This window comes from Canis lupus, chromosome 26 (genome assembly GCF_048164855.1).
Source record: "Canis lupus baileyi chromosome 26, mCanLup2.hap1, whole genome shotgun sequence".
In the NCBI taxonomy this organism is placed as follows: domain Eukaryota; kingdom Metazoa; phylum Chordata; class Mammalia; order Carnivora; family Canidae; genus Canis; species Canis lupus.
This window is the reverse complement of record NC_132863.1, coordinates 49,662,960-49,675,855: the sequence shown is the minus strand read 5'-3', so window position 1 is coordinate 49,675,855 and position 12,896 is coordinate 49,662,960. Positions and strand designations below refer to the sequence as shown.

Here is a 12,896-nt window from a genome sequence, read left to right as displayed (position 1 = left end):
CAATTGTGAGGGTGAAATCCATGCGAGTGATTTCACCCCTTCACGTGTGCCTTCCAGTACTAAATCAGCATTACAGAAGGCCCGAAACGGTCTCCCTTGGAAGGAAGCAGAGCCAAACAAGAAGAGGAGAGCTCTGAGAAGCAAGGATCTGGACTTGCCACTTCCCGAAATTCATGAGGAGGAACCTCCACCCTCTCGCGGGTCTTGCCAACCTCACAAAAGCAGACCCTTGAGAGGCAGTGACCGTGATCACACGGGACATGTGCTCGACCCACAGACTCAGGGGAACACAAGGACACGTGTGTGTGTGACCCTCAGACTCAGGGGAACATACGGGAACGTGTGTATGTGACCCTCAGACTTAGGGGAACTTACGGGAACGTGTGTGCGTGACCCTCAGACTCAGGGGAACTTACGGGAACGTGTGTATGTGACCCTCAGACTTAGGGGAACTTACGGGAACGTGTGAGCGTGACCCTCTAACAGGGACACAAGGTCACATGTGTGCACGACCCTCTGGCTCCAGGGAACAGGAGGGAAGGTGCCTGTGCACAGGCACTTGGTGCTCCACAGCACACAGCTCTCGGAGCGGAGATGATCACTATCAAGAGGACCCGGGTGTCCCTAAGCACTTTCCTGTGGGGGCATGTGGGCCTGACTGGGAATCTCCCCAGCCCGTCTCCACCTCGGAGGGGTTCCTTGCAGGGACACACCAACCTTGCTGGGCAGGTCCTGTGGCTTCGTGCTGAGGTTCTCAGGCATTTCCCAGCAGCGCGTGGAGAGGTTCAGGATGGCTGTGGCGGCCATGTGCGCGGCCTCGGCATCGTGCGCGTAGTCAAAGCCTGCAGAAGAGGATGAAGTGCACGGGCTGTGCCTGGGGGAAGAGGCCTTTGGGAAAGGTTTGGCTGCAAAAAGGGAACAACACCAGGCGGATATGCAACTTGAATGGGAGGTGGCCAACAGACCCAGTGGCGAACCCTGGGATGGCTGGGAGTACGCGGGCACAGCCACGGGGGCGGGCGTGGGGGGCCGTCCACCGCGTCCCAGGTGCCCACGGCACACGCCTACCCACCCTCTAGGAGGGCATTCGGGGGGCCATTTCCGGCTCTTCTAAAATTTGGGCAGAGAGAGCAAAACCCTGCAAAGACGTGCCAGTGTCTCTGACGTACCAATAAATGCAAACTGGCTACGGGGACGTCCGGGCGGCTCAGCGGTTTAGCGCCGCCTTCAGCCCAGGGCGTGATCCTGGAGTCCCGGGATCGAGTCCCGCAGCGGGCTCCCTGCATGGAGCCTGCTTCTCCCTCTGCCTGTGTCTATGTCTCTGCCTCTCTCTCTGTGTCTCTCATGAATAAATAAAAAAAATATTTAAAAAAAAAACTGGCTACGGGGCACGCTTACTGGGAGTAAAGAATTCTGTAAACAGGAATGGACAGAATGTCATTCAAGCAGGAAAATTTTTGCCACAACATCTTGGTGTCGCCATAATCCCACTTCAGTGTGGTGCTGTTATTATTCACACAAACATGACCAAGAGGGCATAAAATGCTATCTTTTCTGGTACTTCTATTGTGGTCATGAAGTAACTCTCAGGGATGACATTCCTGATATCACGGTCCCGCCAGGAAATCCAGATCTACAAAGGCTCCTTCTGAGTGCTACGTGGTGCCCGTGCGTAAGGACACCCAAGCGAGCGGGACAGATGTCCACGCCGTAGCTGGCAGCTGCATCACCCGGCGTTCCTATTATTAACAGACAGGAACTCCCCACTGCCGTTTCAGGGCCAAACACCCACTGGGAGATGCCCGTTCCAACCTCATGTGCACAGTGGGGTGCTTTTCCATTTCATATGTGTTCCCAGGCTAACGGGCTTGCAACCCACAGACGGGTACATTAGTGACCAAAAAAGACAGGAAGGGTTATTCTCAAAATTTGTAGGAATGCATTTTGTTAGTACAAGCACCCAGAAAACTTGTGGTTACTATCGCAACACTCTGTAGCCAGCAATGCGGTCCCCTTGCCGGAGGGCAAATAGCTCCTGTCGGGGCACCCAGGCTGAGCATCGTGGCTGCCCAAGCCTCCGCAGGGCAGACCACATCGAGGGAGGTATTCCTAAGCCTTTGGACATGCACACCGTAAAGGACTTAGGTTTTGTTTCACAGACACATCAGACTTGATGGGGAGCATGACGGCAGTGACACGGGCAAGACACAAACTCCGGGAAAGCCACCACAGTAAACACTGGCACGGCCAGGTGCCCCCAGGGGAGAGATAACCTGCACACTGTTGGCGAGGGGGTCCCTCCTCCCCGTCTCTCAGACCCTATACCTTTCAGGAGTGAAGCTCCCCAACTTACATTTAAAGGCTTTAGGTGAGGTTTCGCTGGTCTGAATCTTTGGGGCAAGCATGCGTTTGCCAAAAACCTGAGCATCAAAACTTGCGTAGTCAAAGGTGACCTTGGAGAACTTCTCCAGCTCCTTGGCCAGGTTGGCCCTGGGTGTGGCAGGGGCCACACTAGGCCGGTAGCTTCCATACGGAGGAACCTCAAGCTGCTTCACGAAGCACATAGGCCTGAGGTAGAGGACACAGGTGCAGAACCATGAGGACAGGGCCCGGGGACCCACGGCCCATCCCACAGCCTGGGCAGAAACCCCTCGGAGCCCCACATGCACAGAGACCCTCCCCCAGGACCCACCACTGAAGGGTAGCTGGGGCCTGATCCACAGGAGGAAGAGCTGCTGCAGGGAGGGAGCAACGGGAGCGCTGAGGACAAGATGGCCTGTGTCCTTGCAGACAGCACTAGCCAGAGGACGGAGGGCCTGAGACTCTGCCCCAGAGCTTAGGAGAGCAGGTCCCAACACCTCCGCTACTAGTAGAATGAGCCCTTGGCGGGCAACCCTGCAGGAGCGTCTCTGGGACAGGGGCCAGCCGCCCCAGACAGCACTCTCCTGATGGAATGACACAACTCCCCAGGGGGGAGGGAGGTGGGGCATCCAGAGAGGACACGGGTGTGCTTCTGAGAACCAGGTTCCGGGAGGACCCGACTCAGCTCTTCCCTGGCCAGGGGTTCAGCCCTCTGCTCTTCTCGGCTTGAGGTCAATTGAGAGGAGCCCTGGAGGGGCCGAAACGGTTGAAGGCACTACAGGCATTCAGTTCGCTGTCGCGGAAGCCCTTAGAAGAGCTCCATGTTTTAAATGCGCAAGAGGGTAGCGGAAGGACAGCAGCCCAGGCAGCACAGGAGCCAGGGCAGGAAGACCAGCCAGGTGGGGAATGGCCGCCGCACAAGGTGTGCTGGTCAGCTCAGAGAGAAGGGGAAAAGAGAGGCTGGGAGGCCCCTCTGCACCCCAGCTCTGCTTGCTCTTGACTCTGAGCCCAGCAATGACTGAAATCTAAAAAGAATGGGTCCCTGGAATTAAGAAGGGGTCGGCAGTGAGGTCTCCAAGGTGCTGAGTGCTATAAGATCTCGCGTGTGGCCCCAAAACAGGAGCCCGGTGACAGAAAGACCCTGCAACCATGAGGAGATCAGCTCTGAGCCTGGATCTTGGAGAAGCAGATCCCCCCAAACATGGGCACATGCTCCTTCCCCAAGGAGGCCTGGAGGGCCTAGCAGCATTGGAAGACGTTTCTGGAGAGTGCTTGGTTCCCAGGGGAGAAAAGGACCCTAAGCTTAACATGGGAACCATGTTCGGTTGGCTTCCTCGGCCAGGGCTCCGTCCCGCAGCACAGACTTAGTGCCTGTGACGCCAGCAGAAGTGCACAAAGGTTCTCCCCACACCCCAGCGTGTGACGCCCGGAAACATGAGCTCGCTGGGCCTCACCCTGCCTGCGGGTTTGACATTTTACCAGTGACTTCTATCCAGGCAAGAAGAAAACTAGAGGAGCAGTTAACTGGCAGGAAGCTGGGAGAACAGTTATAGGGCAGGAAGAGCAACCTCCAGCCATCCTAAGAGCCAGCAGGTGGGGAGAAGCCAAGTGGACGTGAGGCTGAAGACACCCGTTGGACGGGAGTGCAGAGGGGTGAGGTCCCAGCCCCAGGCCTGCCCAGAGACCCCTCGCGTGGCACCGCAGAGCAGGGCCGGGTGAGCGGGCAAGTTCCTCTGGTTGGGCCTCGGCGGGCACACTCCAGGGAAGGGGCGTGGGCTTGGGTGAGCCCTGAAAGGAGGTGGGCCTCTCTCCAGCCCAGGACCCACGCCACTGCCCAGCACTAGGCCTCTGCAGGGAGCAAGGGTCCCGGGCTCCCGCATTCCCCCGCGGGAGGCAGACGTGGAACTGCGGACGGGGAAGATGGTATGAACCCTAGTCCCTCAGAGAAACAGGAAGCAGAGGGTCCACTGAGCGGGGACGATGGGTGGGAATCACCCCACTGGTCAAGACGAAAACTCTGAAGCCGGGCTGGCCCCAGGCGAGTTCTGAGGTCTGGCCTCAGTTGTGGCACCCGCTTCACAGGTCATACGGGTGGTGGCAGTGCCAAGCAGATGTGTGCTGGACGGCCGTTCAGAAGCCCTTCTGCTGCTGACACACGGCTACACACGACGCGTGCACCGGCACCTAAGCACACGCGTGCCTCCTGCTGCCTCGGGACCGCTGGGGCCACAAGCAGGCAACGCTCTGAGGGGCACCACACGTACCCACTCTTCTCCCCTGGTTTAGGGCCCCTTCTTGGGGTGAGGTGTAGGCAAGGACGGCTGGGAAGGAGCCGCTGCTGGTGCTTTTGGGCAGCAGCAGCCCTCAGCACCTCTCAGACAAATCTCTGAGCAATCCCAAAGGGTGGGGCCAGATGCCTTTGGGGAGGACAAGGCAGGGGCAGCCTGTGGGTGTCTGCAGCCCGGCCAGAGCGCTGGTGACAGCAGCACACATCAGACTCTGTCCTGCATGCCCAAAAACGACCTCCCGGCTCTGCCCCTGGGAGGCCCCCACTCAGGACACGAGCACACGCATGCACAAACACTCACACACCCGCGTGCACACGCAGCCCCAGAGGCATTTGGGGAGGCGGGCCCCTTTGGTTCTCTGGCTCCTTTCGCTCACCTGAGGATCCGATCTGAATTGGAGCTATTCTTGGAAGGATCTCCCGTTTGCGGCTGTTGCTTCTCATGAGATTTGGCTAATTTTTCAGCAGCAGCAATGGGACACCCAGACAAACTAGAGAGAAGGCAAAGAGGACAGCTAAGCAGTGCCCCCAGACAATAATTGCAGTCCAGGCCGGGAACCCCGCAGACCCCGGCTCTCTCGCTCGCCTCCAGCCCGAGAGTAGCAGCGGCCCCATCCGTTTCTGTCTGGGGAAACTCTAAGCAATGACACAAAGCCGAAGTGTATCCTCAGTGCCCTCCCGGCCCTGGGCAAAGGCACGTCCGCTGGGCAGGTCTGGGCCACGGCCCGCCCCTCCCGGCCGACCAGGCTACACTCGGGACCTGTCTCTAGCTCATGCTCCGTCAGCCGACTTGGGGAAGCCCGGGGTCCCACAGGCCACACAACCTGGGTGCTGACGCTGGGCATGTGGCCTCTACCAGGGCACGCGGAGGCCCAGGCCCTGCCCAGGAAGCACCCCCCCTAAGACATCCCAGGAGCACCTCCGTCTGTCAGGATTAAGCTGCCTGGCTGCCGGGGAGGTGACCAGTCACAGGGTCGGGAGTCTCGGGAGTTTGGCCTCTTCTCAATGAAGTGACCTCAGCAGCCCTAGCAGCCTTGGCGAGGCCACATTCCTTCACTGCCACACTCCCCGAGGTGCTTGGGGCAAGCGTGGAAATACAGTCGCCTCTTGCTGCGGAAGACGGCAGGCCGCTAAACGGTGGGTGCACCCTGACAGTGTCGCTTCTACCTGGACCATGGCCCCCCGCAGGACCGCCCAGACCTTGGTCCTGGCCAGCAGAGGCCCAGCGTGGGCAAGAGCCAGCGCAGACGCTTCCCAACACCGGCAGGATGCTCAGCCTCCCCCCGGCGTTCCCGTGGGCAGTAGGCCTCTCTGAAGGGCACATACCCATCCTTCGGGCCACCCCCTGGTCTCTCGGGACCCCCACCACAGTGACCACATCTGGGCACCGTCCTGACCCCCACCAGGAGGCCTTGACCTGGCACCAGGCCCCGCCCACCACAGCCCCTGCCACCCCGGCTCCGCCCAAGGGTACCTTCTGTGCGTGTTGCGGTTGCTGTTCACGTGGCCTTGGCCCGTACAGCCCGGAGTAGGGCACTTCAGCACGTTCTCGTGCATGGCCAAGACTGGAAGAGAACCAGCGGGACGGTGACGGTGAGCACAGCCGCAGGCCTCAGCCCCGCCAAGTCACGTCCCCCCACCGCAGCCCTGCCTCCCGGGCAGAAGCCAACTTAGCTTAAACCCCTCGGCTTGCCCCGGGATTCGCCCTTTGAAGTTGGTGCTGCAATTACTGCCTCCAGCCCAGAAGTGAGGACAGGTCTCCTCGCGGCCTTGAGGGCTCCGATGGCTGGTCTCCCCAGCCTGCTGACCCCGACCTCCCCCTCTGTGAGCCTGCGTGTGTGGCAGGCCTCCTGGGTCCCGGCGTGGGCTGCTGTCTCAGGGTGCGTAACTGGACACACACCATGTCCCCCGCCTGGTAGGCCTCAAGCTTGGGCATCTGGACTGTGCCAGTGCAAGGGGACAGGACCCTGAGTGACCACGTGTCCGCGTGAACATCCGCCGAGCCCAGGGACAGCTGCGCTGTGCACAGCTACTCACTCTCGGGGGGGATCCTGTCCTTGTGGGGGCACCCAGACAGGCTGCGGTGGTGAGGGTACAGCCCTGTAACGTGGCCGGTGCCGTCACAGCCTGGCGTTGGACACTTGATCTCACGCTTCTCGGCTCTTGAGGGATCTAAATACACAAGATGCATCGCTTAGAGAGGAGCCAAGGGCCGCACGGCGGGGGCCGAGGGGGGAGATCGGGACAGCCGTGATCCTCCGCTCCAGGCGTCCGGAGAGGAGATGGCCAGACCGCCCAAGAGCCCGAGGGGGCCTGGGGGCTGGATAGTTCTGGGCAGCGGTCCTCATGGAAGCCGAGGCTGTCCAAAGTGTCCCCCTGGCAGGATGTGCAGCATTTTAAAGAAGACGCCCTGGGGGGCAGCCGGCACCCGCGCACCCCGCTCCCGCGGAGATTGTGTGAGTCTCACTGGCTCCGTCGGGGGGGACCGTGCCTCCGAGAGCCCCCATGCCTTGAGGTCCAGCCTCTGCATAGAGAGGTGAGAGATGTGACACGTTCCTTGCCGGGACGTGTCCTTTGGATTTGACAAAACAAGGACAAAAACGGATGCTAACTTGCCCGAAGCCGCACGACTATGAAAAGCACGGGCAGGAATGTAAACTCAAATGTCAGCTGCTGATCTCATGTAGCTTCTGTGGGCCAGGAGGGCCACTGAGTGTGGGTGACGATCCCCAAAGCATGGCCGATGTCCCACAGAAAGTCCTAGATGGGGTCATGGCCTCTGGGAGAGTGTGGAGGCCCCGGCCACACTCTGCACTCCCACCCCAGGTAAGCCCCTAGGGACTCCAAGGGCAGGACGCTGGCTCCGCCTCTCCAAGTTCAAAGGGGTAGGAAGCTGGACTTTGGCCATCGTGAGCCCCCCCTTCCTGAGCGCCCGCCGCCCGCCGCACACGGGCTCTCCCCGGGGCTCACACCGGCTCAGCGCCCCAGTGTCAGCCCAGCCTCTCCCACTGCCTCACCCCGAGGCTCTGTCCCCTGGGTCCATGCCCTCGACTCTGTCCCTGGAGGCAGGATACCCTGCATCTGGGCCCCGCAATGTCCATTTCCACGGGTCTGAGTCCTCCAGCCGTGCGCTCAACAGTCTCCCACCACCGTCTGCCCTGATCTGGGAGCCCCAGAGTGACACCCCACAGAGGCCCCAACACCTGTCCATAGATTTGTGTCACCTTTGCCTGGTCTGCTTGCGTCCACGTCCCCTCAAGACCTTGCTGGTCTGAATCTGAGCTCTCAGGCCGCTGTCCCCCACGTGTGTGCCCTTAGTCGCTATCCTCCGGGTTGAAACAATGTCCTCATCTGTGTCCCCTCGGCTGTGTCCCTCGGTATCTGCCCCAAGCCTGACTCATGTGAGTATTCACAGAAAATCTGTGCCCTGCGTCCCTACCTACCTACCACCTGGGCTTCCCCAGAGCTCACCGGGGCTCCCCATGCCCCAGGTGCGTCTCTCCACGACCAAGGCAGGCTCCCAGGCTGTGGCCGAGCTGCTGGAGCCTGCTCACCGTAGCCTCAGGGCCTCCTCCTCCCACCCGGAGCTCTGTGCCTCTCTCTAGACCACCCTATGGGGACAGCGTCAGTCCTTCTCCTCGGTATCAACAACCAGCCTGTGATTATGTGTCTGTCCTTTTCTGCACCTGTTGGCCCCCCCCCAGCCTGTGAGGGCCTCTGGCCCGCCTCTCCCGCAGCCTGCATCTCCATACCTGGGGGGCGGGGGGCACTACCCGATGCGGGGAGGAGGGGCAGGTGCGCAGGGAGGATGCGGGGAGGAGGGCCCGTGCGCAGGGCCAGGCCACCAGCCCTACCTTTGCTGCAATAGTTCTTCCGTGAGGCATCCAGGGGCCTGGCCGCCTTCCCTGCTTCTCCAGGGCCCAGCTGGCCCTGCTCGGTGGGTGGGCAGCCCGGCTCACAGACGGCTTGCACCTGCTCGGCCTTCAGGGCGATGGCCTGCTCTAGGAGACCCAGGTTCCCCCGCGTCATCATGTCATACATCTCCGACTCGTCCGTGACCGCAGACTTCTGGGAGTGTGAGTCTTCGTCCTTGCCGTCGTCAGAACGCACCTCTACTATGACGGAGTACTCGGGCTTGGGGCTGGGAGACGCTGGGTGCCGGAGTTCAGGGGCCTTCTGGGTGGGGGCATGGGGGGCATCCTCCTGGCAGATGACGTCAGGAGCAGGGACCTCCTCCTCCTCCTCCTCTTCCTCCTCTTCTTCCTCCTCCTCCTCTTCCTCCTCCTCCTCCTCCTCTTCCTCCTCCTCCTCCTCCTCTTCCTCCTCTTCCTCCTCCTCCTCCTCCTCCTCCTCTTCTTCTTCCTCCTCATTACCCAGGGTGACTTTCATCTTGCTGGACTCCTCCCTGGCCACACCCTCCACAGACTGGGGACCCGGCTCCTGGGAGCACTCCCTGCTGACTTCCACGACGTCCTCTGTGTCGTCTGGACGGATGAACACGTCCTTCTCCCCCTCGTCACTGGTGGCCTCTTCCTCAGCCTCTTCCTGAAGCAGGTGCACCACAGCGGGGCCGGGCTTGGCCACCTGGCCCAGGTCCTCCCCAACGAGGGTCTCTACGGCGATCTGGCCCAAGTTTAGGAGAGAAGTGGCAATGATCTCCTGGTAGCTGCTGTAGCTGCCCTTGGCGGGGCCCGCGGAGCTGCCGATGGGCTTGGATGCAAAGTGGGACTTGACAGGGCTCCTTCCTGCACAAAATCAAAAACATGTGGGAGCGGCGCAGGGGGGCCACACCCCGCACAGCCTGAGGACACGCAAGCCCCGGAAGTGGACCGTGGCCGGTGGTGCCCGTGCCCTGCCTGGACATGGGCGCACCGTGAGCTCATTTTAGGAGAGAGCAGGACTAGTCGCTTCTGGTTTTGTAGCTGGGAAATACTCTGCTATTTTTTGTCAGCATCTTACCCTTATGTCTACTTTCTCAAATCACAAAATGGAACTTAAAGAATACGACAGATTTTTAAGACTGTTTCGCAAATACAAAGGGGGTTTAAAAACACGAATTTGTGTTTTTAAAAGACACACATGTAGAGCTCTTAACTGCCATGACTACGGCGTTGCGGGTGCTGAGGACCCACAGGCCCTGTGGGATGGGGGACAAGGACGGCCAGGGGGCGGGAGCCAGCCCTGCCGGCCGCCCATTCCAGGAGAGGGCCAGCCAGGGCCGCACCCCGAACCCCAAACTGCCTCCTCTGGAGGAAAGCAGGCAAGCTGGTCCTTTCTACCTAGAGCCCGAGGGACCGCGCAGCCCTTCGAGCACCACCTCCCCAGGAGGGAGCCCAGTGTCAGGACTCTCCCTGAGGATTGGCTCCACCATAGAAGGCACCCCTGGCTTGGACACGGCACATGGGGTCGGGCCTCGGTCTCAGCACCACCCCCAGGGCTCCACGATCTGCCAGGCTTGGGGACATGCACGCTTCCCTCTGCCAACGTCTGGGTGCCCCACAGGGAAGCCGGGGTCCCAGGCACCCTGCAGCCCCATCCTGCCCCAGCTCCCCCAGGGCCTGCTGAGGCCCGGCCCCGCGCACATGCATAGCCCTCGGCCGTCTGTCCGTCTGTCCGGCGTCTCTGTGCGCACAGTGAGGGGCCCCAGGCCCTCAGGCGCCCCGCTCCGGCCCCTCTCCAGGAAGCACCGCCGAGCGTCAGGACAAGCCCTCGCTTGTTCTCGGGAAGGGCTTCCTCGCGGCCCTTTCACTGACTGGGGCGGCCCTCCCGCTCACAGGCTGCAATTCTCCAGGGCCGCACTAAGCACCCTTTATTTCGGGGGAGAAAGAGCCACAAAGCACCTTCAGCTGGCTCAGGACGATGAATCTCCTCCTGTCCTGACATTTCAGCCTCGTCCTCCTCCAGAGTTCCTTCCGATTCATCTGAAACAGAGGCGTCCTTCACCTCGGCATCCTCGCTGCCGTCGGTGTCCACGCTGTAGCCCTCGTCCAGAGCCAGCTTCAGGGGGTGGGACTTCCGCTTGGACACCAGGTGCTCGGCCTGGGCACCCTCCAGCTTCCTCTTCTTGGCCAGAGGGCAGCTCTGCAAACTGGGAGGAAGGGGGCCAGGGCCACCCTGTCAACACCCCCTGGGGGCCTCCGCCCACTCTTCACCCTCTGCAGCCAGTACCCGGTTCTGAAAGTTTGCCTGTACACCCACCACCATCCCTGCACTAGATGCCCCAAGCTCACATGGGGCAGGTCGAGGTGGTGACAATTTTACATGAATTGTCCATATTAAAAACTTGCGATGTGCTTTAAATTGCATTTCCTTCCTCTCTCGTAAGACCCAACCTCAGTGGCCCTGTCCACACGCTCCCCCGTCGGGAAGAGGATGGGACTGGCCCTGGGTCAGCCGCAGCCTGCGGCCTCCGCCAAGCAGGTCATCAGTGTGCCCCGGCCCTCCCTCCTGCACCTCCAGGCCCTGCACACCCTCACACACCTGCACTCAAGCTGGCCGCCCCCCGCCCAGGATGACAGCAGTGACAGCCAGGTGGCAGCTCATCTGGGTCACCTCAACGTGTGGCAGGTCTGCTCTAAGCTCTCCCCACGGACTCATCCAGCCTTCAAGCCCCCAATAGAGAGACCGCGGCATGACACGCCAGGGCCATGTTAGCTTCAGCAGCCACAGGCAGAGATGGAAGGTTCTAGAGCTACAGTAGGGCCCGGAGAAGGAGAGGGTCTCCAACACCCCGCAGCCCAGCCTCCCTCCCAGGAACCTCCTTACCTGCGGTGCCTGGAGTACTTGCCCCGAATGTGTCCTGAGCCGGTGCACCCTGGGGTGGGGCAGCTGGGGGGGGAGACAAGCAGCAGGGGTCACTCGGGAGAAGGACCCGCCCACCCCAGACCCTCACCCTGGGGAGCAGGAGATTGTCTCCAAACAGTGCATCTCAGAATGGCTGCTTGCAGTTTGCTAAAAATTAATGAAATAACTCACCCCATTTAAATAAACGAATGGCTCATTACAATTTTATGAGTGTGTTTAATTAAAGATCTGTATGTATGAGATCAAGACTTCCAACATCAGCGGCTCCTAGACGGCTTCTTTTTTCTGTGGATAAGTCTTTCCCACTGCAGGCAAACTGCCACCAGGCTTCCAAGCTGCTGGGAAACAGGACCCTCTGTGGAGCCCCCAGAACCAGCTCCTGAGGCTGGCCCAAGGGCAAAGCAGAAACCTGGGCTTCTCACGGCCGTCGCTGTGCTCTGAGGCTCTCGGGCCCTGCCAGGCGCATCCAGGCAGGAGCGGCTCCGAGTACACATGCAGGCCTGGCCCAAGCTGTAGGCCCCCGCTGCAACCCTCCTGCAGAACCTGCACCCTGGTGCACGGAGGTGAGGCCGGGAGGGCCGAGGACCCAGGGGCTACCCCTAAAAAGGGCGGAGGTGCTGCTGGGCCTCACACAGCCTGGGAGCCAGCAAGTGCCCAGGGGATGAAGGTGAGGCCCCGGGGAATTCCTCACCCTCCACCATCACCCGTCTCCCCATCGAACCAAACCACAGAAAACTCTAGAAACTTCTGATCTTGGGCACAGGGCATGCCACCCAACCCACTTCTCCTAGAGTCAGCTCCATGTGAGGCAAGGGTCTTGGGGGCCGCTGAGCACGTTCACAGACCACAGACCCTAGAAGCGGACACCACCTCATTTCCAGAGCGGCAAACTGACACCCAGAGAGATGGAGAACACATGGGCGGTCGCCCAGAGGCCATGCTTGAGCTCCTCCTCGGAAGAGCCATGCCCAGTGCCCAAGATGGGAAGACCTTGGTTTTCACAGGCTTGGTGTCGCGGAGCCTGAGCTCCCCACTTCAGCTGGGGTGTTCCCAGATCCTGTGAGGGAAGAACAGGGTAGGCCCCAGAAAGGGCATGGCCCCCGACCTCTGTCTAGACACGCCGGATGGTCTCTAAGTTGATTGATCACGGGCCTGACTGCAATGCACTGAGGGGCTCATCTGGCCCCGCAGGTCACACCCACGGACGCGTCAGGGAGAAGCAGGGTAGTCTGTGGACGCAGAGCCCCACCCACCCCGAGCTCAACGGCGGCTTGCGGGGCTTGCGGGGGAGCGGCGGCCTCCGTGGAGCCCTCCCAGCTGGGCCACCGAGGCCGATCTCAGGGTTGGTGTCCACGTGTTTAAGAGGAAGAGAGGAAAGGACGAGGAGGGAGAGAGGACGGAGGAGCGGGAGGGAAGACGTGCCCATTTTATTGTGGGTTTCCTT

At 60.8% G+C, this 12,896-nt stretch overlaps 1 protein-coding gene across 5 annotated transcripts in view; it reads right to left on the bottom strand.

The window, feature by feature from the left end:
- MYT1 (myelin transcription factor 1) overlaps positions 1-12,896 on the bottom strand; it is a 61,871-nt gene that overhangs the window by 18,504 nt on the left and 30,471 nt on the right. For 4 of the 5 annotated variants that reach the window (XM_072801850.1, XM_072801854.1, XM_072801852.1 and 1 more), the window contains exons 5-12: positions 11,414-11,476; positions 10,489-10,736; positions 8,503-9,393; positions 6,686-6,820; positions 6,123-6,213; positions 5,031-5,139; positions 2,354-2,573; positions 718-905 (exon numbers count right to left, since the gene is read on the bottom strand). In XM_072801850.1, the coding sequence (XP_072657951.1) occupies positions 718-905; positions 2,354-2,573; positions 5,031-5,139; positions 6,123-6,213; positions 6,686-6,820; positions 8,503-9,393; positions 10,489-10,736; positions 11,414-11,476 (1,945 nt within the window). The remainder of the gene's footprint in view (positions 1-717; positions 906-2,353; positions 2,574-5,030; positions 5,140-6,122; positions 6,214-6,685; positions 6,821-8,502; positions 9,394-10,488; positions 10,737-11,413; positions 11,477-12,896) is intronic. The other variant, XM_072801853.1, reaches the window with a different exon arrangement.